We start from the raw sequence: 24,522 nt of genomic DNA on the forward strand, positions 1-24,522 counted from the left end.
GATGCTTTCAAAGGCTGGATTACATGCGTGTAACAGAAGCCATGTACATACTGGAGTGAAGAATGCATTTCCTTATCCCTTTTTTATGTAATTAAGTTTTCGTTCCTCTTTATTTGTATTTGATATATTAAATGTGTTAAATATATGTACTATTGCAACAAATGCATGATTTATCTAAAGAATGGAAGGCAAGAAAAGTGTAGTCTGTTTTTCCATATAAAGGTTAATATTAATAGTATATTTCACTGACATAATTGTGCATTCAACAAAGGTTTCATAGTGACGAGGTTACCTTAAGGTGCACACACACACCTTTTAACTGGCAATATCAAAGGTTATAAGCAGGTTAATTCATTTCCAGTTAATGGCACCCTCCCTCATAAATAGGCTTATGTAACTAATGTGGTTCTGTTGTCTCCTGATGCTGAGCAAAGAAGGTAGGGGGCTGATTATGGGACCAGACAGTGCCAGAGATTAGCTAGACTGCTTTTAACTAATATTTCGTCTTTGGTAATGTGTGTTGATGGTCTACAGGATACTGATACGTTTTCACTCCAGTTCTCTTTTTCTTCACACCACAGTACTTTCCTAATCTTGATGTGTTGCTGTTGTTTTGATTAGCTTTTTAATTTGCTACTTTATTAGAATTAATTATTCTTCATCAATTATTTCTTAGTTTGCAATATGATAAGACTTAAATTACGTCAGAGTCTGATAGTTTATAATATAGCTGCCAAGAAATACCATATGAAGTGTATTCAGGATTTTCCGTATCCAGACTTTAGGAAATATGTTGTATTCTAGAACAGCTGTTTTTTGCAGTATTGCCGAATGACTTTTCTTTTAGGCATAGATGAAGAAGATGTGGATTTTTTATGATCAATGTATTTATATTCTTGGAAACCTCACATGTAAAGGTTTTTATTTTTCCTACAAATGTAAGATTTATAGAGACAAAGTTCCTTCGGTCAGTCATATTTGTATTTGACTTTGAGATTTTGGGTAGTATGCTCTCTGTGGTGTGGTTTACAAGTAAAATCCAATCATCTGTAAATTAAATAATTGACAGTTGGTATCTGCTCTCTTTTTTTAAAAGACATTTGGTTCCAACCCAGTGGCAATTTGCATTGCTTTTTGCAAGGAAGATCATAATGTGACTAGCCTGTGATGTTTCCCTAGACACAGTTTGGTTCCCCCAGGGAACTGGCCTTGCCGAAAGACCTATTAAGCACACTTTTATTTTTTTCTGTGCTCAAGAAGAACTGTGGGGGTGATATCCTGTGGCTGATTGCAATGTTAATGAACCCTTATGCGGTTTGAAATGTTGTATGGCATTAATATTGAATATTGAAGAGTTCTTGTCTTCTCCTGTATACATGTGATGTTTTGATCTTATTTTTGCATTTTGGAAGGATTGTGTGTAGGTTGCTTTTTATTCTCTCAATAGGTTTATACACACTGTATGTTACATGTAGTGGGACAGATGTTCTGGGTTCAGGTTAGAATAGTTTGTGTCTATAAGGTGAAGCTGTAATGAAATATCTGTGCAAAATGAGACTTAATCCACTCAAGGTCATTGTTCTTCAATCTATATGAGTTTGCAAGTACTGCTTGTATGTATATATAGATTTAAAATGTATATATGGTCCATACACATGGTTTTCCCAATGTTTTTTAGATTCAATTTTAGACCATTGTTGCTACAGTAGTCATTGAGATCCTAACAGTGTGATATTTTATGTAATTCTTGCATAGTTAGCAGACTGTGGGAAGGGGATTTAGTGGTAATTAACTAATCATTTAGCATTAATGTGTGGCATTTACAAATGTGATTTCAATTAATAATAAATTGTGTTTTCTTTTGATTGATGGATATGTCAACGATCAGCATTATGCAGATATTTTCCTTGTTTATGTGGGCATTTGAAAACAAAATCAATGCTGCTTTTTCATAAATGTATTCTAGCAGTTCATTTGTGCCTGGAAAAGGGTGATTTTAATTACTGAAAGGGTTTTTGAAAACGGCCATGGTTTTTGAAACAGCACTGGTTACTGCTTTTTAAAAAGTGCAATTGTGTTTAATCTCAGTGTTGAAATTAATATTGTAGTTATTAAAATATGAAACACTTGCTTGTCCCATACATATTCATAAAGGGCTCAACACACGCTATCACTGACGCATTCCCCAAAATGAATCAAATTCAAATGAAAGTCACAGAGCAAATGGTTTCATTTGTGGATATTGTATAAGACAGTGTCCTCCTTCATTAATTGAACAGCTCGTGTAGACCTAAAAATGTGTGAAAAGATTTAATAATACAGACTTGTCATATAGCCTAGTCATTGACAAAGAAGTAGGTGACCAATGATCAAGCATTTCCTTCTGTAACAAACTCTATGCCTTATTATTAAAGCATTGTAGAACTGCATTGATTAATGCATTCAGTTTCACAATTTGCTACTATAGCTGTTTACTATACAAGGGGTTTGCTTACTTTACCTAACTATTTTTGTCTATCATTTACTTTGAAAGCTGATTATTTTGGAAGTTCAGAGACAAAAATCTTTGGGAAGCACACATGATTTAACAACACATTCAGATGACACAGACAAGAGCGTGCCTCTCCACAGTGTCAGGGTAGTAGCCTCTATTCACACAGTCAGAATAGGTGTTTACAGCATGTAAGTGTCTCGGGCCGAGGGTGCTGCAATCCAGAGATGCATTGTTTAGCATTATTGACTGCAGGGAACAAAGCAAACAATAATGGCATGGACCCGGCAGCACGCAGACAGAGGGAGCAGGTGCTGGGAAGCAGTTTATTAAGAGAAGCGGGGTGAGAGGGGAACGTGGTATAATGCTAATTCTATTGAAGGCCAGCCGGCTCCCCTTTAGGCAGAAAGTCCCTCCTCTTGTCAAGGTAGTTGGAGCAGCAGTCAGCCCTCCCAGCCAGTGCTGCCTCATTAGATATGCAGTTCCTGCCCCTAGCAAGTCATTAAATCGGTGATGAGCGGTGACGCCGGGGCCGGGGAGTCCACCCTCGCTGAGCAGCACCATGCACAGGCTGTCTGGAGCTCTCTGCACGCCCCGGCTCAGTGCCTTCTCTATGATGACCAGTCTGTGCTCCTTACTTTGCATCAAGTACAGGTAAAAATAACAAAAGCTAAATAGATGCAATAAATTACCAGGAAAAGCATCCAACAGCTTAGTCTTCCTCTTGTAATGGGCTGATAATGAGGTGTTAATGTTGTTTTGTTTAACTCCTGGATTTATCAGATTATGAGACGACCGCCTCCTACTCGGGCTGCTCCCAGGGCCGCGGAGCTTCATACCTATTGATTTTGTTGCAGTATCTGTAATTCACTCCTTGCAGGGATGGGAGACCTTGAGGCGGGCTTAGTTTCAATTTCGAAACTTTTTATGCCTCAAGGACTCAGGGATTAGTATTGAATGGTATTTTGTGTTATTCTGGGAGATCTAGCGATTGGAAGAGCGATGAAATGCATTCACCTTCTTTGTTGAGAGTCAGTGTTTAGTTGAATAATAAAGTCTTTGGTTTTGCAATCGAAATGACTACTAGTTGGCAAATGTGTGTGCATTGTGAAGGTGTGTGCTTGTGCTTTTGTGTGCTGTCTGATGTAGCTGCATATACAGTTGTTTTATACATTCTGTACTGAAGTTGGAATCTGTAGCTCCTACATCATTTAAAGTATTGTTTATGTCTCTCTGCACTGTCACAATATTTTTGTGAAAGACAATGAAAATGATGATGCTGAATTAATGAAGTGTGCTTTCCTTTCTTCTCTACAGGAGGTGTTTTCAAACCGCACATTTCTATGTGGAAGACAGCAGCTCACCCAGAGTGGTTCCCAATGAGAGCATCCCGGTCATCCCAATTCCTGGTGAGTGAGGTCAAATGTTTAACCGGCCAGGTACTGGGCTTGTTGACCCGTCACCTGCAGCCAGGTTATGAGGAAGGCTGTGAAAAGACCCGCTTGCTCTTCTCCAGTTGCAGGATGTGTCTGTTCACATGACTAATGTAAGCAGCAGCAGAATACTCTTGAGTATTCGTTTACATCCCAGACAGGAACATCTTGAATATTTGCAATAGTGTATCCTGAAGGTGACACATTTTCGGAGAATGTTTTTATAGTTTTGTGTGATTGTTTGTACTCTGGTGAGTACAACTAAATGACCGTATTGGCTGTAAGCAGAAGGCTTTTTTGATGCTATCAAACTGTAAGTAAACAAATTAAGTAAACATTTTAATTTGATTTCTGGTGTAATCTTAATACTTTAGATGCTTTTTTAGGCAACTGTAGGTAAAATACTAATATTTTAAATGGGGAGCCCCTATACGTTTTTATTGTATCTTCAGCCATTTTACATCAAACGAATATTTAGACAATGTTTATTCCTGTTATTTTTGTTCACATCTAAGCTGTAGAATAATGTGACATCTAGTCAATAGCAAAAGGTATATTGCTTCTTTAAGTGTACCAGAATAATGATTGTCTCTTTTATGACTATGTGCTTTAGTTAAAGAGGACAGCTACTGGCTGGATAAGCTGTCATTATTGACTATCCATCTAGCATTTTTATTGTGCATCGTTCTCTCTTCCTCTAGTTAAAATAATTGGTCCTATCCTTTAAGTGACAAGTGTATATATTAGAATGAGAAGAGTAGTAGAAAGGTAATTAAAGTTTATGATCTACAGTTTATATGTCATAGGTTTTTATGGTGTTCAGAAGCCATCAAGACCTTCACTTTTAAAGTAGTATTTTATGGATTCACATCTTAACTAATGGGAAGACACTGGGATTATTCTGTGGTTACTAGGGGATATGCCCAAGTGATGGAAGACGTACACTGTACACTATACACCATCCATATGAAGCATTTAAAACAGTGTAGGTTTAAAGTTTCCAATCCATCTCTTCTGTATTTCTCACCAACTTTTTCAAACTGGTCTTTTAGGTAGTTTTTTTTTTCCCAGTAATTTTGCAATTCAGTAGCATGGTTGAAAACATCATTACTGTGTCCTTGCTTCTTGTGCATTCTCTCTATTTACAGCTTTGGAAAGTTGAACTTCTTGTTTACAGTAATAACCCTGCAGTTTACTGGGACGCTTATGAATAAACATGTGGGGGATTAATCTCTTCCCTTTATTCTCTGGTTTAGATGTTTTATTAAAGACTAAAAACTACAAAACGTTCCAGGCATTTGGTGTGCAGTTACTGACCTAGAACCAGATATTCATACTCGCTTGCAATGTTGAGGGTTCAGTACTGTGGCTATGCATAATCGGAGCAACACACACCAGACGTGACATTTCTGACCAATGTTCCACAATCGCATTCAGAGAAAGTCTCACGAGGAAACAAGTGTCCCAACATTAATATTTAGCGAGAACTTCGGTTTGGTCAGATAGAACCACAACACATGATCGGAAGGAGGGTTGAGCAAATGAAAGCAGCTTGGAATGTAAAACACACAATTAACTCGGAGTCATTAATGCTTGCAGATATGCAGAAGAACATACTTGCATGCCTTACTAGCCACTGGATCCACTAAACTTGGCAATTAAAATGAATATCGATATTCCTGAGGTGACTTGAGCGGCAGGGTGCCAGCATTTCCGGTAACAGGCTATGTTCAGGCAGCTTCAGGCTCCAGGGGACAATCGCAGCCACGTGGCTTCCTTGTTTTATTTATAAATTGGAGCTGAAGGGCAGAATATTGAGCAGCCACTCTCCCAATCATTCAGATTATGAATGCAATTTGTTCTCTTATTCACAATCAGAATCAGGAATCTTACACATTTGTGCAGCATTGCAAAGCATGACCTGCTTAAGACAGATTCTGTATTTGAATAGGTAATAGGATTTTTTTTTTTTTTAATTCTAAAGTTTAGATTTCTATGCAAATGAATGAGCCTTAAATTAAAGTCCACAGATCATTTTGTGTGGCAAGTATCAAATAACCTGAAAGAAGTTTTTTCATGTTATTATTATTGTACTGATAATTATTTGTTTTCAGCTGATGCGATCTCAAGAACAGTAGCTCAGTAATAATAATTTAAATATCAAATCAAGGTTTATTCCATCAGTCTGTAATTTGGGGAATGAAGAGGGTCATCAGCCTTGCCCATCTCATAAAGTGCATAAATATGGACAAGTATACAGTAATGACTATTCTGCTAAATGTAGTGCAAAACCATGTATCTTTTTATGCTGTGGTAAGCTGCACAGGAGTGGAAGTACCCAATAGACAAGAGGATCATCTTAGTGTGGTCTACAGTGGCTTCAGTGCTTCTAATTTTGTAACTACTTTCTTAAACTATTTGTTTACTTAATTGGTCAAAAAATACTCTTCACAAGTCTTGTGCAGGTGCTCAGACCTACAGGACTGGATATTGGGAACCCCCTGTTTCACACTTTAGGAAAGTTTAATCTTACCTCAGGTGAACATGTTTGTTTTAATGTAAACCTAGACATTAACTGGTTTCACATCTCCAAATGAACCCTAGTTATGGACTTCTCAATGTAATTTTAGGCAGAATAATCCTAGACTAGTACTGATCGAGCTATGTGAAGCCTGCCATGAACAGCCATGTTAAATTCAATCTGAAAACTGTGAAGTGGGACCCAAAGTGGCAAATTAATAAGTACATATATATTACTATAAGATATTTCCTATTGTGATTTCTTTATCTTAATTGGATCATACAGTTTCCGTCACTACAATGGACAGCGATAACAAGCATCTGAAAAACTTTCCCTTCTGCACAGACTCCATGTTATGGTGTAATAGCTTATAATTTTAACAATGTTGTTGCTGTTTTTGTTTTTCCAAAGCACTGCTACTTTTTTTTTTGCTGTGTAGGCAAGGTTAGGACAGTGCTACAGTTCCTTAAATCTATGGGAGTATTCAAAGTGTCAGTTTTAACTGTGGGGAAAATGGGTGTCTAAGCTGGAGATATGGCAGTGATAAATCGACTGCTGTCCCTGCTAATTGTCTCTGTAGGATTTCCCTAATTTCCTCTTAAATATTGTACTGGATTTGTAGATTTCAGATAACACTGGTGCCTAAGGGTATATAATTGATTTGAAGAAGTCTTTTAAATTCATAGTATATGGGTATTTAAAATGTTGCCCTTTTATCTTCTATAACATGTCTTATGCATCTGTAACTAATCAGTACTTTCCACAGTATTAGATATACATATATATATATATATATATATATATATATATATATATATATATATATATATATATATGTGTATATATATATATATATATATATATATATGTATATATGTGTATATATATATATGTGTGTGTGTATATATATATATATATATATATATATATATATATATGTGTATGTGTATATATATATGTATATATATGTGTATGTATATATATGTGTATATATATATGTATGTATATATATACACATATACATATATATATATATACATATACATATATATGTATAGTAAGTTTTCATAATGCATGGTGTGTAAAAAGTACACATAGATAGGCCTTTAGTTTGCTGATCTTCTTTTCTTCTTACTTCCTGTAATCCTTTACCTCTGCAAATATTGTTTTAATGTGCATGGTAATTCATTACAGGTATGTGAACTCCAAAATCAATATTGATATTCATGTGAGGTTTTTATGCCAACTGAATCCTTACACTTAATGTATTGATCTCCTTCTTTTCCATACCCTGAGGTTTTGTAGATATATGGAAAAGCATTTTGGCTGAAAGATATGTGTTTACTCCTAGGCCCTTTAATGGATTCTCAGAGCTGGCATGATTAAGTATATCTGTCAGAAAATGCATTGAGCACAGTCTGTGCCCGGTGCTGTGAAAAAGGCAAAAAGCCTGAGGTACACAATTGCTCAGCACATCAGCATCAAATAAGGGCGTCTGCTAAGAAATAAATAATGAAAATATTAGTCCACTGGGCTGTACTTTCTACGCCCCACTTGGGGAAGTAGTGAAAGTATACAATTTTAAAAATTAGTGTAATGCAGAAAGAAATGTACAGTATGGGAAGACTTAACAAATGATCTCTGAAATACAGATTGCAATAAAAATGTGTAGGCATTCCTCAGGTAACTAAATGTGTAAAAAAATATTCAATGTAAATGCAAATGCAGAGTCGAGTAATATAGTATGTCACAAATTACGTTATATACCATAGTGTAACTACATTATATACTGTATAGTTGTTTTCACTTGTTTTAAGAAAATAAACTGAATTAAGTCTTTAAAGCTCGGGGAAAATGGAGGCTTATAAATGTTGGCTCTAGACACACAACCCTGATAAAGCTTTAAAGACATAATTTAAGATTCATTATGTAAACTGTAATGCGACTTTAAGTATTTGTTGCCAGAAACATTGTCTTGCATACATTAAACCAGTACAGCATCCTACGCAGATTTGTGGCCTTCATTAAAGTAAAGATCCAGAACAAATCTCTTTTATTTTAAACTGTTTAGAAATGTAGAATAACTGTGGAGAGATTGCATTTTAATCATTTATAGGCCACCACAAGATGAGAGCTGTCAACTTATTTTACCTATAAGAAACAAAAGCCGACTGACATGAATAATCCATGTATTCATTTGTCATTCTTAAATATTTAAGGTGCCATTATACACGGCTTCCAGGCAGAAATCACTGAATTTGATCATTTTTCAAGTTTTGTATTGATTTATCTTGCATTTAAGAATTTCTTCTGACATATTGTACTACGCTTTTGTCCCAGGTGATCACATGGTTGTAAACAGCCTGCATTTTGTGTTTCGGTTTTGTTTTTGCAGATGACATTGAGGCTATTCAAGTCAAGCAGTTTGTTAAACACATCACCGAGCTGTATTCGAATAACCAGCATGGATTTTCAGAGGATTTTGAGGTAAGTTCACTTGGAGATTTTATTGGTTGTCATATCACATAAGGTGGGCAATTTTTATTCTTTCAGATTCTGTTTGATTCTGTCAAATTTTAGTTTTAGATTCCTAAATCTATCCCTAAATAGACGGTTTAATTCCTATGTACTTACTGAGTATCAAAAGAAGGCATAAACAGATTCCCAAACAGCTGTAGGTTGTAAGCTTAAGCTTGTAACACATCTGATAATTGCCCTTACACTGAAGAGTAGAGAGGCTATTCTCTCGTAGATCAGGTTATATTTCCCTGCTAATAGAAGGAGCAGATGGTTGTGGAAGGAGGCAATTTCTTTCATTTTGACCATCTCCTCACTGGTTGGTTGGGCACGAACATTGCGGTACATCACTGTGTTGATGATGAGCAAAATAAACATTTACCCCTGGAGAACTCTGAATTATCGGGAAGATCAAATGCGAATCGGGGCTTTCAATTATTCATGATCTTTCATACCATCTTATTGATCACATCTGGCTTCGACACCATCACATAAAGAATAATAATAAACTACTTTTCAGCCAGCCTTGATCTTCGTATTCAGCCCGTGTCTTGTTAGTCCATTTTCTAGACACAATTTAAAAGGGATTTAAATCAAATGTCTTTTGGGAATTCCTGGTGACTTTCTGAGTGCCAGGGGTATTTTATCATGTTTGTAGAAATCACAGCAGATTGGTTGATGGGTTACATTTTCTTTCCCCATTTGTCTTCATCCATTTAAACAAAAACAATACATCTCTCTTAATGGTGTTGCCTTGTTCCTAAAACATGCTTGCTACCTCTCAAGCAGTTCTTATTCAGCTACATGTGTACCCCTGTGAACTGTGATGAAATCCATTCAGCCATCTCATTAGACTTGGTAGACTGCTTGTAAAAGGACAGTAGTAATGAAGCGTTGCCAGAATATGCTATTTGAAGCTGTTAAGTCTCTTCAGATTCTGCTGACTTCATAGTTCACAGGGTGATACTGCAAAAGTCATTTCGGCAAGGTGACTGTAGCATTTCTTGACAGCCTCCTGTAACTAACTTCTTTAATTCCCACATTCCCAAGGGGCTGCTGTAAAGAGTAGTGTGTTAATGATTTTCCTCATTAGAACAGCAGGCCTTTTTGTTGTTGTTGTTGACGGACACCGTGAAGTGGTTTAAGAGCTCACAGAGAAGGGGCCGGCGTTCCTCAATGGAGTGTTCTGTCGAATCTGAAGCCTTTTATTCGGTCAGGAGAGCAAGAAAAGGGAAAATGGGGAATGCAGTAGAGCAAGACCTTTTGGTTAAGCAGCCAAGTTTCCTCACAAGTGTTATTGTATGGCTTCATCTGTACAAATTTAGTTTGCACTGAAAAGGGGCAGCTTGCTATTCACGGGGTGCTTCTGTCAAGTCACGTGGGGAGAGGCATTCACATGAAAATGCAGAATAAAATACAATGTCTTAGAAATACACTCTTGAAGTTTTAACTTGAAATGGGCACTTTTTTTAATTTATATTTTTGTAAGGGTTTATGTATTTTTCTTTTTATTGAATCAGGGCTTGTTATTCAGTTGAGTAATCCAATGGCCAACTTTATTGTCACATAGTCTTCCTTTTACATATATTTTAAGGCTTGGATTTAGAATTGTAAACATGAGGTAATGCAATTAAATAAGGCGAACGATTGAATGACGGATCATCACTTCAGCTAATATGCACTGCAAATATTTAACATTTCTTTTGTCCTTTTGTCATTCAGTTAAAAGTATTTAAACAACCTATTGCAATTTAATTATACCTACAAATTGGTTAAAAGCAGGGTTACTGACTGACATTATGGAAGCAACTAGCTTTAATCTCAGAAAGAAACAGTTTCAGATTTCCAGGCATGATTTTAAATTGAAACACTGCAATTAATATTCACTGCATTTCAAGTTTTGGTTTAACTTGTTGCATTTGTTGGGACAATCTGTAAAAAGCAGAATGTGTTATACAGTATTGGATATTTCGAAGTTATGACAATTACAATCCAAAAATATGTTTTCATGCTTTATTGTCTTTTATTCTGGTGATGTTTCAGGGTGCAGTCTGACTATGCGAGGGGAAATGCGCTTCTCTGTCAAATATATGGTAGTGTCGTGATAAATTTGAATGCAGCATCTGTGTAATTGCTTTGACCTGTCTTCAGCAGTGGAGGTAACAGGAACCAATGACCAGCTGTGTTAAATGGATATATTAAGCTGAGGCCATCTGCTAAAAGCATTTAAAGGGCTCTTCTATTATGTGTCTAAATGTATACTCTTTTCACAAGATCCTTTAAAATACAAATAAACCCAACCTCCTTTTTGCTTGCCTCAAAGAGTTATACAAAGTTAGCAAACATCCTTACAATGTTGATAATAGTCGATGTACTGTTAAACAAAAAAATACGATTTTTAAAAATCTTTGAATAAGCTACTCAAGTCATTTTGGAGTAAGTAACGGTGAATATGGTCTCGGAGTGCGTCATCAATTTCCTCGGGCCTTTCTTTAATAGAAGCAGAACATCATCTGCATACAGCGTTGGTTTATCCGGCTGTAAAGTAAAACAGATGCCTGCAATGCTGGAAGCAGCCCAGACTGCAGTGTCAGGGGGCTGTGGGGTGAAGACAAAACAGATGGAGATATAAAAGGCATCCCTGTCTGGTTGCCCTCTCAAATGAAAATGCATCTAACTTGATACCAACCCTATTGGGAGAGCTGCCATCCTGGAGAATTGATGGAGCTCTCATACCAACTACAAGAGCGGTTGTGTGTATCTGTCTCTCTATCCATCTTTCACTCATATATATAATATTTATAATATATATATATATACAAAAGGCAATGGAAAAAGTCACTACTATTTTCAACATTTCCCAACATATTGCTTCAATTTAAGATGGTGTTCCCACTACATAGGTTTAAGACGTATGTATTTCTAGGGATAATGGGATAAGCTTTACCTACAGGAAGAGTAAATGCTATGAAAGCGAGATGTGTACTTATTTTATTTGTCTCGGATAAAAGATCATGTCTGTGCCGACTTCAGAATAGCATAGTGCATCTGACAGATGGCTTTCTTGCAAGCCGAGTGTAAAACATTTTTTATTTTTTATTTTTCTGTTGCTCTTTGTTTTCCATAGGAAGTGCAGCGATGCACCGCTGACATGAAGATCACTGCAGAGCACTCCAATCACCCCGACAACAAGCACAAGAACAGATACATCAATATCGTTGCATGTACGTACAGCCGCATGTGGGATCACACTGTACAGCAATGTCATATGTTATGTATGAATGCACATGGAATAGAATAGATAGAATTGGATCAGATCGATGCTGATTTGGAAAACCAAACTAACTTTTATCTGCCAGTACAAAAAGTTATAAAGCAAAAACGATGGTAGATACATTACTTGCTTCAAGTGTAAGCGTACAGCAATGCACATACTCGTGCTTGAAGGACTAAATCTCATTATTTGCTAATAAGTGTTCAAGTCAGGAGATAAACAATGAATAAAAAGGGTGGGTGGTTGACGCCACAAAATCTGGTCATTCAATTGTCTCTGTCCCTCTTTTTCTCTATATGTATGTATGTTGACGTGTGCGTGTGTGTTGTAATAATTGGACAAATAAAATGTTCTATCGCTTTATTCTCTCTAGATGATCACAGTAGGGTGAAGTTACGACCTCTGGCTGGAAAAGATGCAAAACACAGTGACTACATTAATGCAAATTACGTGGACGTAAGTTTGCCACTAACTTGATTTTATTAAACCTTGAGCAATGCATTTTGTCATGTCTGTCAGGCATGGTGTTTGCTGACTCTGACTGTCTGCTTCTCCAATCCGCAGGGTTACAACAAGTCAAAGGCTTATATTGCAACGCAAGGGCCTCTGAAGTCGACGTTTGAAGACTTCTGGAGGATGATATGGGAGCAGAACACTGGAATCATTGTTATGATCACAAACCTGGTTGAAAAAGGAAGAGTACGTGTCACTTCCGATCATTGAATGAGATGTGGAAGTGGAATGATGTGTTCATTTATATTCCCTGATAAATCAATGCGTTTGTGCTGCTGTGTTGATTTTAAACTGGTTGAAATGTACCTAATTATGATTTGTTTATTGTTGTTCACTTCCTACAGAGAAAATGTGATCAGTACTGGCCGTCAGAGAACAGCGAGGAATACGGAAACATCATCGTCACACTGAAGAGCACAAAAGTACACGCCTGCTACACCCTGCGGCTTTTCACAATAAGGAATACAAAAGTAAAAAAGGTCCGTGTCCTGACATGGTATTTATATGGGATTTCTGCTGCAATACAGGACTCATGCCTGTCAGTGATACTCTCTTGAAACACGCGTGCATTCTCTCTCTTGTGCCAGGGTCAAAAGGGGAACCAAAAAGGACGGCAGAACGAGCGGATGGTGATTCAGTATCACTACACACAGTGGCCTGACATGGGCGTGCCAGAGTATGCCCTGCCCGTTCTCACCTTTGTCAGAAGGTCCTCTGCGGCCAGGACAGCAGACATGGGACCAGTGCTGGTACACTGCAGGTGGGTGTCTCCTCAGGGGTGCTGCACTTGCAACGAGGAATGTGTGAGAAGACGGTCGACCTAAATAATAGTGCCTTGAATTCTGCACAAAATTGTTACAATACTGAAGGTCATCAATACATAGTTTAATTTGTTAGTTTTTTAAGGGCCTTTGATCTACATTCACTTCTCTTGAGCTCCAGTGCCAGCCGAACAAAACCAGCTAAAGCTTTTTTGTTAAATTGTTAATTTGTGGTTTTCCTGCTGGCTTTTTTTTTTTTAATGCTTAGTAGTATTTTATGTCCCGTTTATTTTGTGGGTGCTGAACGATCTGTTTGCTTTTGTCTTATCTAGTGCTGGTGTTGGTAGAACTGGAACATATATTGTAATTGACAGCATGTTACAGCAGATAAAAGATAAAAGCACAGTCAACGTCCTAGGTTTCCTCAAACACATCAGGACACAGCGCAACTACCTCGTCCAGACTGAGGTAGGTATTCTACCATGTCAGCATTTATTCACGTGATTTATCTCTTTGTCTGACTTAGATATACCTTTTTTTTTTTTTTTTTTCAATATATTTACATTTCCTTTTGAAGCGGAAAATAACCCATTACTGGCTTAGTCATCTTCTAAGAACACATAGTTTGGGTTTTAAGCCCTGCGTTTTTAATTTATCAGGTATCCTTATCTTGTTTGTGCAGCAGTATTTATTTTTTATTTTAATTTATAACATTTGCACATTCTTTTTCTTATCCAAGGGAGACTGATTTGACACACCAGTAGTCTATGACCGAAGGGTTATTTATTGATATGCAGATAATAAATCCTCTACCTAGGTCTTGGTTATTTTGTCTCTTTAGTTAGTAGAATAACATCAATGTTAGCTTTCAATTAATACAACAGCTAGGGCTATACAAAGATGTGAAAGATGTGTTTTTTTAGCTCTGCTATTTTCCATCAACCCGTAAAGCACACTTGGAAAGAAAAAATAGTCAAGATTACACTACACATGATGAGAGAAACTAAAATAGCAAGGGTATAGGACTACTTTATGATGGTCTGTACAACTATGAGTAACTCTCGTGTAACAGAAAAAAAAATGTTCAGAGATCACTAAGAGATTTCTTATTGAGTGTTGTTTTTTCTTTTCTTTTTTAAATGGAGTTGGTGTATTCATGACATAACAGCAGACTCTTGACCCCATTGACAATAAAAAAAAAAAAGCGTCTTCGCTCGGCCGCCTTCGCTGGCAGCAAAGGAGGTTACACAGTGTGTGAAGGTTAATAGACAGCATTGCCTATCTGAAGTGACTACTCGAATCACTATTTTCAATTGTTTCCTTGTGCAGGAGCAGTACATCTTTATCCATGATGCCTTGCTGGAAGCTATCCTTGGCAAAGAAACAGAAGTACTTGCCAGTCAGCTGCACGGCTATGTTAACAGCATCCTCACCCCAGGGCTAGGTGGAAAAATGCGCCTTGAAAAGCAATTTAAGGTCAGCATCTACCACTGGCAATATATGCACCATGCTTCATCGCACAGTCATTTCAACGTGTAATTTGTTATTGTTTTCCTGTTTGTTCCTTCCTTATTATGTATGGAGTCGAAGGCTAATGTGGTGCATTTGTGTTTTTGAAACTAATGTCCCCTCTCATTTGCCGTCTCTTTATTTATTAGCAGTGATGTGAAAGTACCATGAATCTGATACTGTTTCTGTTGCGATTCCCTGCCAGACTACCTCTCTGTGCCCTTTAGTAATGCAACTGATAAAATCTCCCAGAAGCCACTGATTTAACCGCAATACTGCTTTCTTATCGCAGCATGAGATCTAAATTGCAATTGAATCTGATGACACATGGATGTTAATTGACTGTTATTATTCCTCTGCTTAGTATAAACTACTTCTTGTATAAGTTGCGTTCAGTGTGTTCTCGGAAAACAAAGGCTATTGTGTTCAAATACGGTTTGCCTTAAGGTAGTATCTTGAGTTAATCGCATTAATATGCGCACAAAACTTCACTTACTCCTTAATTTTCAATACCCTGAAGTAAATCAAATTTAATTGTCAACATTAATAAAAAAACAACTTATTATTGAACAAGAGAATACACAAATGAGCCTATAATAATAATAATAATAATAATAATAAAATCGTATTTGTCTGTAATTCTTTAAAGCCTACTTCTTTGTGTTTATTATTAACTCTCGCCAGACCAACATTAAAATCCTTTAAATGTTTTGGAGATCCAGTAGTGTTCCTAAAAAGTTATTTATAGTTCTATCTGAAATTCATGTTAATCTGAATACATTACCTCTCAATTGGATATATAGTATACATTAGTTTGTATGTATTGTTGGGGAATTTTTTAGTTTCTTATTCTTAAGACCAAGGATTGGTCCTAAAACTTGACACATTCAGGTGTTAAAAATGTTAGATTTAATGTCAGCAATTACAGCTTCAAATGACTGCTTACTTCCTGCTCTTTTGGCAAATTACCATATTTTTTAAATAACAAACATTGCTTAATGATTATGTATTGCAGCTGCATCGTGCACCTGCAGGAGATCAATTGTTTAAGTAAAAAACTGCCATACATAATTTGCTGCTATGCTTCTTTACAGAAATCACACAGTTGCAAAATGTTATGATATTACATAAATGGTTACTCCCCAGTCCGGTGTGTCTATATACCTGTCTGTATGTGTATGTAAAAAAAAAAAAAAAAGATAGATTTACTTAAAAATAAAATCACCTATTTAAAATATTGGAGAAAACCAGTTCACCTTATGATTTGCATACCATTACGGGAAAAGCTTTCAGCTTTAAGCAGCTCTGATTCAGGAAGGGTATTGAATATAAATATGAAATTAAAGAGTATAGCTAAAATATGACCTAGCTAATCTGTGAAATTACAAACCTTAAAGTTCAAACTAATTTAAATGAAAGCTATTAAAATAGCTAGAGTGCCAGAGTATGCTTACACAATCTCATTTAATTTCTGAAATGTGTTTTAGTACATGTGTACAAGGGAAAGGATACGTCTGAAAGCCGCTGACCCATTTGAAATGATCAGTGAGTGACCTTCTCAGAACCGTGCTGCTTAAAACAGCTGGAGTTTGAAAAGGTTTTGAATGTCAGAATATGAAGTGATACATCAAACAGTGTGTCCAGCTAGTGTGAACCCCTTCATGTTGTGAATATTAGTGTTTTTAACAGTTCAAAGTTTTCTGATCATCATCCTCAAAACTAAACAAAATCAAACACAAGTGTTCAAGGCCAAATTTAAAGCATACAAACTTTAATTAATATGGGTTATGTGGGGTTGTGCCGAAGCATTTGTTTAAATTGTGGATGCGTTTGGTTAACTGCTTTTGTAATCATGTACCCTTCATTAAAGGGAATGCTTTTTATTAAGGCCACAGTAATTGATGTATTTTGCAGTAAATTCATTATCAGCATTTCTATGCCTGCATTTCAATAGCTTGTAGTCAAGGGACTGTTACGGTACCATATAAACACAACCTCTTGCAGTAGTGCTATATTTTCTCTTTATTTCTAATTGCTCGTGTTGTTGCACTTTCAGCTGGTGACACAGTGTAATGCGAGATATGTGGAGTGCTTCAGCGCCCAGAAGGATTGCAACAAAGAGAAGAACAGAAACTCTTCTGTAGTGCCATGTAAGAATGTTATGGTTCTTTAAATTATTCTTTATCAAACCTATACTGATTTATTTACCTTTACTTATCACACATTTCTTGATAGAAATCTTTATATACATAACTGCTATACATGTAACTTTTTATTTGGTTTCCATGTTGTTTTGATACACACATTGGCTATAGAAAGTATTTTACCCTGTTGTGCACTGTACTGAATGAAGCAGTTATTGAATGTGAGTAGATGGATGAACTCATGCATGTGGGATAAAAATGTATTTGTATTTTGGATATAGCGGAACGTGCAAGGGTCGGCCTTGCTCCACTTCCTGGAATGAAAGGAACCGATTACATCAATGCCTCCTACATAATGGTAAGTGGATCCTTTCACCTGGCCGCCACATCGCAAATCTTCCTGGTCCCACCCTTGGTAATAAGTGAGCACTACATAAATACCCTTACCTGGATCCCTTCATTACGAGTTGTCTAACCTTGCAAATTTTACTGCTAAAGGGTTACTACAGGAGCAACGAGTTCATCATCACACAGCACCCCTTGCCTCACACTACAAAAGACTTCTGGCGGATGATTTGGGACCACAACGCACAAATCATTGTCATGCTACCAGACAACCAGGGCTTGGTACGTACTATATTAATCTGAAAACCTTTCAATGTTGTTGCGAAAATGTTGATTTTCATATATGCATTCTTGAAGCTGTTTTTTGTTTTGTTTGTGTTTTTCCCTCGAACTAGAAATGACACCTCGTATGTGAAATAAATTGAGAACCGCTACTGAAGCAACAGCAACAGCTAGTAAATCATCATATGATTGCACTTCACCAGCCATATGTCTTACATATTTATTTTTATTTTGTTTCATGTTTTTAATGTTTCCAAATGCCACGTCTTTCTCACTGGTTGCAGTGAAGGGATAACACATTTACCATCTTACTTCTGTTGATATTTTTTTTCTGATTTCACAGTTAATATTCTTGCTAGAATTGATGATGTTCCCAGATTGTAAACTGTTATCCCAAGGGACTTCTAAGCTGTCAAAAAAGCATTGTCTTTTTTTTTTTTTTGTTCTTCGAGGGAAGGTGGTAAAAAATACTCTTTGTGTGTCATTGTAGGCTGAGGATGAATTTGTGTACTGGCCAAGTCGTGAGGAATCCATGAACTGCGAGGCCTTTACCGTTACCTTGATCAGCAAAGACAGGCTGTGCCTCTCAAATGAAGAACAAATCATCATCCATGATTTTATCCTAGAAGCAACACAGGTACTGCAAGGATACACTGAGTGCTTTCCCATTTTTTTTGCCTTGTGTAATTGTTATTTATGCCACGGACTGTCATAACGCTGGGGTGATAATTATGTTCTGTAGTTCTGACTCAGTCGCATTCATTTCCTGTTAATTAAAGTAATGACAACATCACCGTATCAGCCCTGTCCCAACAGCCACATTAACGGAGGTTATGCCTGGATATAATTCAAATGATACATTCACAGGTGTTTGTTCTTGCTTGTGTACTTTATTTATAGTCGTAACGCGAACCAATATTGGCAAGTAGGAGGGTTTTCTTAAGTTCTTGCTTCAGTTGTTTATTTTATTGTAAGACACAACTGTAAGAAAAGTTGGAAGGTTTCAGATTGTAGTGAATTTATATGAGGAGCATTACGTAACAGCTTTGTTTAAACTTATTCTAGTGTAGGTTTTTAATATGTGGTTTCGTGTTACAGGATGATTATGTACTAGAAGTTCGCCACTTTCAGTGCCCCAAATGGCCAAATCCCGATGCTCCTATTAGCAGTACCTTTGAGCTTATCAATGTAATCAAGGAAGAGGCCATGACCCGTGATGGACCAACCATAGTGCATGATGAGTAAGTACTACTGTGTTTCCTTTCACTATTCATTGGAGCTGCCTGGGGAACCTAATAAAGTCTTCCAAGGGAGACATTTTAATTGACTGAAAAATTCCTATACCTTCATCGGCTTTTTGTTTGCCCCTGAGGTTATTTGGACTTCCTTGGTTATTGCATATGAGCTCAGTTTGCAATTCTGTTTATTTGCATGAATTTATCCTGAAAGCTTTTCTAGTGTTTTATTTCCGGGCTTATTGGATCCTTTTCCCAAGGCGTACATAGCTCAGAATGATTTAAGGTTTAGGTATCGATGCAAAACAAATAAACACATTTGTGATTTCAGCCTTCTGAGTAGGCCAACTCATCTTCTGCTGAGGGCATCTTGCATTTAAAATGTTAAAATCTTCCTTCTTCATAGAACTCATATTCCACACACGTTTTGAATCCTTTCAGTGAACTATTTTCATTAACACATATTGTATAATACACTCGCTTCATCAGGTAACATTTACACTGAGAAAGGCCGACCCTCCCCTCCTCCCCATGATGAAAATGGTCTGTTTTTTAATAGTTCTGATCTTTGAAATCCCATGACACCAAATGACTTCCTTGTTAGAATAATTAACACTTCTGAAATCGGGAGGCATAAAAATCTGTTCAGCAGTTATATAAAAATGAATAACAGCTCTAATAATGTCATGTTAGAAGCTTAGTCATGTTTATTCATTATGATAATTAAGATTACTTGCATTACCATGCTAACCAAAAAAAAGACTAATTATATGTTTAAGCTAAGTACCGTTACTTAAGCTTCAAACCTAAGAAGCTTAGAATAGATGGCTGTCTTGATTTCTTGCATATTCATTAGTTCTGAAGACTTAGATGTAAGTCAGCCTATCTTCACAACACATCTGTCATTACAATTAATAGAAACAATAACCTTCAGTGCATCGGTTCCTCCTTTTCTCATGAGATACCCCGTCTGCATTCTGTGAACAGGATTCCTTGTGTTTGTTTTCATTTTTAACTTTAATAGCTTTAACCATTTTGTTGTTGTTTTTACCACTGAGCTCATTATCAGAAAACAGTTTATTTATCCGGTTTATTAGCAGCCCAGTGACTTAGAGAATGAAAATGTAAAATGTCACTGATGCTCATGAACACTTTATGACAAACACTAACATCCTTTTCCTGTGTTTTCCAGGTTCGGTGCGGTTTCGGCTGGAATGCTTTGTGCCCTTACAACCTTATCTCAGCAACTTGAAAGTGAAAATGCTGTGGATGTTTATCAAGTAGCTAAAATGATAAACCTCATGAGGCCAGGAGTTTTTACAGACATTGTAAGCATCACACATTCTTAATATACATTTGTATCTGCACATGCATTACAAAAAGTAATGGGACAAGTACCCTGCCAGTAAAGTGTTGCACCAGAGTTTGTGTTCTATGTAGAGGTTAGATCTTGTGATTCCTGCACCTTATTAAATAGTGTAAATGACTGCTTTTCTTGTTTCCTATTGGCTATTGTGCCACTACTTTTCCTAAATATACTTTGTCAGTTAATATGATGATGTTTTTGGTTAAACTACATTACACTAACCTTTTGAAAGTTATATTTAATATAGTCTTGTCAGTGTAAGCTAGAAAATCGTTTTCTAAAGGTTGTTAGTATTTGCAGTTTAAAGAAATTACCTATTCAGTATTTCTCTTCTTTTTTTCCTCTCTCTCTTTGCAGGAACAGTACCAGTATCTTTACAAAGCAATGCTCAGCTTGGTCAGCACTAAAGAGAACGGAGCGGGCCTCATGTCAATGGACAAAAATGGCACTGTTGTCATAACGGATGAATCGGACCCTGCAGAAAGCATGGAGTCTCTTGTTTGAAGATTGAAAACCTTGAAGAGGCACTTAATTTGTAAAACTCTAAGGACTAGGCAGACTTTTTTGAGGCCTTTTTTGCCAGACTCTTGGTTAAAAAAACAAAACGAAAAAAAAAACGGATTACTTTTTTACACTGATAAAAAGTTTTTGATATTTATTTTTGCCATTTTATGTCTTAATGTTATCCTACTGAGCATTTGCACCTACGTTTAATTTCACACAAGAAAACACAATTTTTTCTAGTTTGCACTATATTATCAGTGTTACTGCCTATAATAATCCAATCAACAATATTGGTAATCAAGCCCTAATATAACATTCCATGGCAACGCTCAGCTCGTTCTTTCTCAAATAATTTGGAATAAGAAGCATTGACAGTTTATTACCAACAGTTCACTATAGTAAAGACAAACCCGGGGGATGCAGTCAGTACAGCTGGGACTGATTTTTTGCAATCTATTTAAATACGTTGTATAACATTGCAGAGCTTAAACAAGTCATGGCTCACTGTGGGGAACCGACACTTTTGTTGTGTACAGAAGGACAATGTATTCTTGTTTTGCTTTGAAATTTACCATTTCTATAACACCTACAGCAATAGGGTCATTTTTTTGTATTCTAATATTAATTTGATTTTTCTTCTCATAACCTGTTATTTTTTAACTCGAGCCCATATTTTAAGTATAAACAGGTGGTATAACAATAATAATAATAAAAAAAAGAAAACTACTGTGAAGTTAGACATTTTTAGTTGTCCGTATTTTCCTTTCTTTTTATATACCAAATAATTTTAACTTCTACTTTTTTAAGTGTCTATAACCTTTGCTACCCCCCCTAATCCCAACCCAGAAATAATGATGTAACAGTTGGAAAAACTTCAGTCCTAAACAAAAGGTTGATTGAATCAAGGTTTTAGGTTTAATACACTCAGAATTTATCATGGGTCCGATTTGTTAAAGCATAAATAACAAAGTATTTCAGCTTTTGTTTGTTTGTGCACTGTCCCCTTGCAATTTTGTAATGTTGCTACTTGCTCTGGTCCTTATTTTGCTTTTTTTTCATGTAATGTTACTAGCAGCGATGGAAGCAATATTTTAGGGTCCATTTTGAATCTAAAGGAACCAAAAGAAGCCAAATCCATGTCCATTAAAACTTGTTCTGTACTTGGCAATGAAAAACAAACTACAAGTGGAAACTCAATACATGAGCAACAGCACATGGACATCTTCTAAAGACCCTAAACTGTTTTTAAAGTTCCTTGTAAAATCTAGGCATTAAAGCCACAGCTTTTTTTCCCCATGAACAAGATTTGTTTGAGATTAAAGAAGTATTTTTTCATCTTTGGTGTAATTCAAGGTTTTTCCCCTCCCAATATTGTTAGCTTTTTATGTTTTTGGTTTGTTTAATCATGATATCATGCTAACTGTTATTACAAGGTGGTTTTGCTACTAAACATTGTGGCCTGTGTACAGTGGCAACTCATCAGCTTGCATGTTCAAGACTATGTCACAGAATAAGAGTGAATTCTCTGCCCCGGAGTCCGTAGGTGACTGTTTTGTTTTTTGGTTCTTGTTGTCATTGTTTTTAAACCATTCCAGCCCTTTATCCATGTTTTTTTTACCAAGTTGCTTTAGGCACATGCTAATTAGAGTCAAATAATGCCTTGAATCATTCTTTGCCTCAAAAGGGTGTCTGGTTGTGAACACTTTGGTATTTAGGCAAATTAAGTGTGCTGTTGAATTTTAAACTTCAAGAAAAATAAGTTCCTGTTAACCATACAGCACAACTGCCTTGGTATTAGAAATTCTGTGTTGTATTTCTTTAAAGAAATAAAAAAAAAAAATGGAAAAAAAATATTGGGGAAAAAATAGAATCAACTTTACCAAAGATATATACTTACTTTCAGAAAGGAAAAGAGCTTTTGTTTTGCTAATGTTTCTGTTTAACATTTTTTCACTCTCAGTAAATGACTGGGAGAAATTTCAGGTTTGCTCGACATTCATTTGTTTCCTGGCAGTAATTTTATAATGCCAATGTTTTGCCAAAACATTTTTTTTTCTTCTGTTTATACATAGGAATCTTAGTACATGCTTACTAATATATTTCCTTTCATGTAACTGAATATGTCATTAACTGGTAAACAGCACATTCAAAGCCTTTGTGCTTACTGCTTCAGTTGCTCTTAAAAAGTTGATGTTTTGTCACACAAAAAGCAAGATATAGCCTTTCATGTGAGGGTGTGAATAACAATAACAATTACCAGATGTAATCTGTTGTAAACCCTACATTCATAATCATACTAAATGGATCTATAAGAAAACCGCGTGCTTAATTCTTCTGCAAAGGGAGACGTTTTCTACATCAGAAAATTCCTTTAGAAACTCAAAATAGGAAATTAAGTGAAGCATTCTTTTTTCTTTTTCTTTTTGGTCTCCCAATGAGGAGATATTTAAATGAAAGTCACAACTCTCCAACATTTGGGGTAGTGACTTGACTCTTGATTATTTGTTAAAGACTTGTAGGCTAACTAGTAACTTTTTTTTTTTTTTTTCATAACCGATTGAGCAAAGTTGCTTAAATCATTCATTCCTTTGATTCCATTTTTAACAGTAGTGTGTATCATAAATAAAATTCTGTACATATTTTGTTGCTTTAATAACCATCTTCTGAAAACTTTGTATCTATGGTATATAATCATAGAATTTTATATTTTCATATAAAGCTATTTTTTTTCTAGTTTCAACTCCTTCATAGTTTTTGTGGTGGATATGTGGAAGCAAAGTCTCCGTGCATTGAAGTAGTGAATCATCACATTCCAATACAAATCCACGCGTACTATAATTTTTGAGGCAGTGATTGTGAAACTTGGATTTTTTGTTTTGTTTTTATTTTTTTGTTTGTTTTGTTATTTTTGTTCTTATTTTTTTACAGTTCTGTTGTCAGTGTGCAATAGGAATAGATCTAGCCAGTCACTGAATAAGTTTGTCTCATTGACCCATTTGAAAAAAAAATGTGGGTGTTCCTCCTCTTTTGTAACTTGAAAAAAAAAAAAAAAAAAAAAAAAGTTTTGTTGAAAGCTATATCAAATCATTCTATTATAGTGTTATTTAATATGTAAATTGTATTGCTATACATAAAATAAAGTATGGGTTTTGATGTACTTTATGCAACTCTTAGTGTGTTCTATATTATGATAATGCCCACAGTAATGATAAAATATAGCACTATACTCTTTGTAAAAATCCTTTTTCCTTATTTTTTTATTTTATAAGGAATGCCCCGATGTTCTGCTGAGATTGTGCTTGGTTTAATTTCTGTCACAGTAATTTAACAATTGAATTACATTTTAAATGGCATAATCTGCAGTTTGGCTAGGCAGGCCAGCCAGGAGGGAGCTGCAGTAATCCAGGCGGGAGAGAACCAGGGTCTGGAGGAGTAGCTGAGCGATGGATTCTGCATATGTTGCTCAGGTAGAATATGCAGGTGTGTGTCAGTGTGGAGTTGTGCTGGGAGCAGGACAGAGTGGGTCAACGGTGACTTTCAGATTCTTAGCAGAAGAGAGAGAGAGAGAGAGAGAGAGAGAGAGAGAGAGAGAGAGAGAGAGAGAGAGAGAGAGAGAGAGAGAGAGAG

General features: G+C 36.1%; 1 protein-coding gene across 2 annotated transcripts in view; it reads left to right on the forward strand.

The window, feature by feature from the left end:
• LOC136734332 (receptor-type tyrosine-protein phosphatase gamma) overlaps positions 1–24,052 on the forward strand; it is a 211,089-nt gene extending 187,037 nt beyond the window's left edge. For both annotated transcript variants that reach the window (XM_066697926.1, XM_066697927.1), the window contains exons 14-29: positions 3,809–3,900; positions 8,841–8,932; positions 12,090–12,186; positions 12,610–12,692; positions 12,801–12,935; positions 13,094–13,228; positions 13,337–13,509; positions 13,843–13,978; positions 14,840–14,986; positions 17,076–17,169; positions 17,445–17,521; positions 17,662–17,790; positions 18,281–18,427; positions 18,889–19,031; positions 20,218–20,353; positions 20,749–24,052. In XM_066697926.1, the coding sequence (XP_066554023.1) occupies positions 3,809–3,900; positions 8,841–8,932; positions 12,090–12,186; positions 12,610–12,692; positions 12,801–12,935; positions 13,094–13,228; positions 13,337–13,509; positions 13,843–13,978; positions 14,840–14,986; positions 17,076–17,169; positions 17,445–17,521; positions 17,662–17,790; positions 18,281–18,427; positions 18,889–19,031; positions 20,218–20,353; positions 20,749–20,895 (1,963 nt within the window). In that variant the 3' untranslated portion in view covers positions 20,896–24,052. The remainder of the gene's footprint in view (positions 1–3,808; positions 3,901–8,840; positions 8,933–12,089; positions 12,187–12,609; positions 12,693–12,800; positions 12,936–13,093; positions 13,229–13,336; positions 13,510–13,842; positions 13,979–14,839; positions 14,987–17,075; positions 17,170–17,444; positions 17,522–17,661; positions 17,791–18,280; positions 18,428–18,888; positions 19,032–20,217; positions 20,354–20,748) is intronic.
• The last annotated feature ends 470 nt before the right edge of the window (positions 24,053–24,522 follow it).

The sequence above is a fragment of the Amia ocellicauda genome, chromosome 3 (assembly GCF_036373705.1).
Source record: "Amia ocellicauda isolate fAmiCal2 chromosome 3, fAmiCal2.hap1, whole genome shotgun sequence".
Classification (NCBI taxonomy): Eukaryota; Metazoa; Chordata; class Actinopteri; order Amiiformes; family Amiidae; genus Amia; species Amia ocellicauda.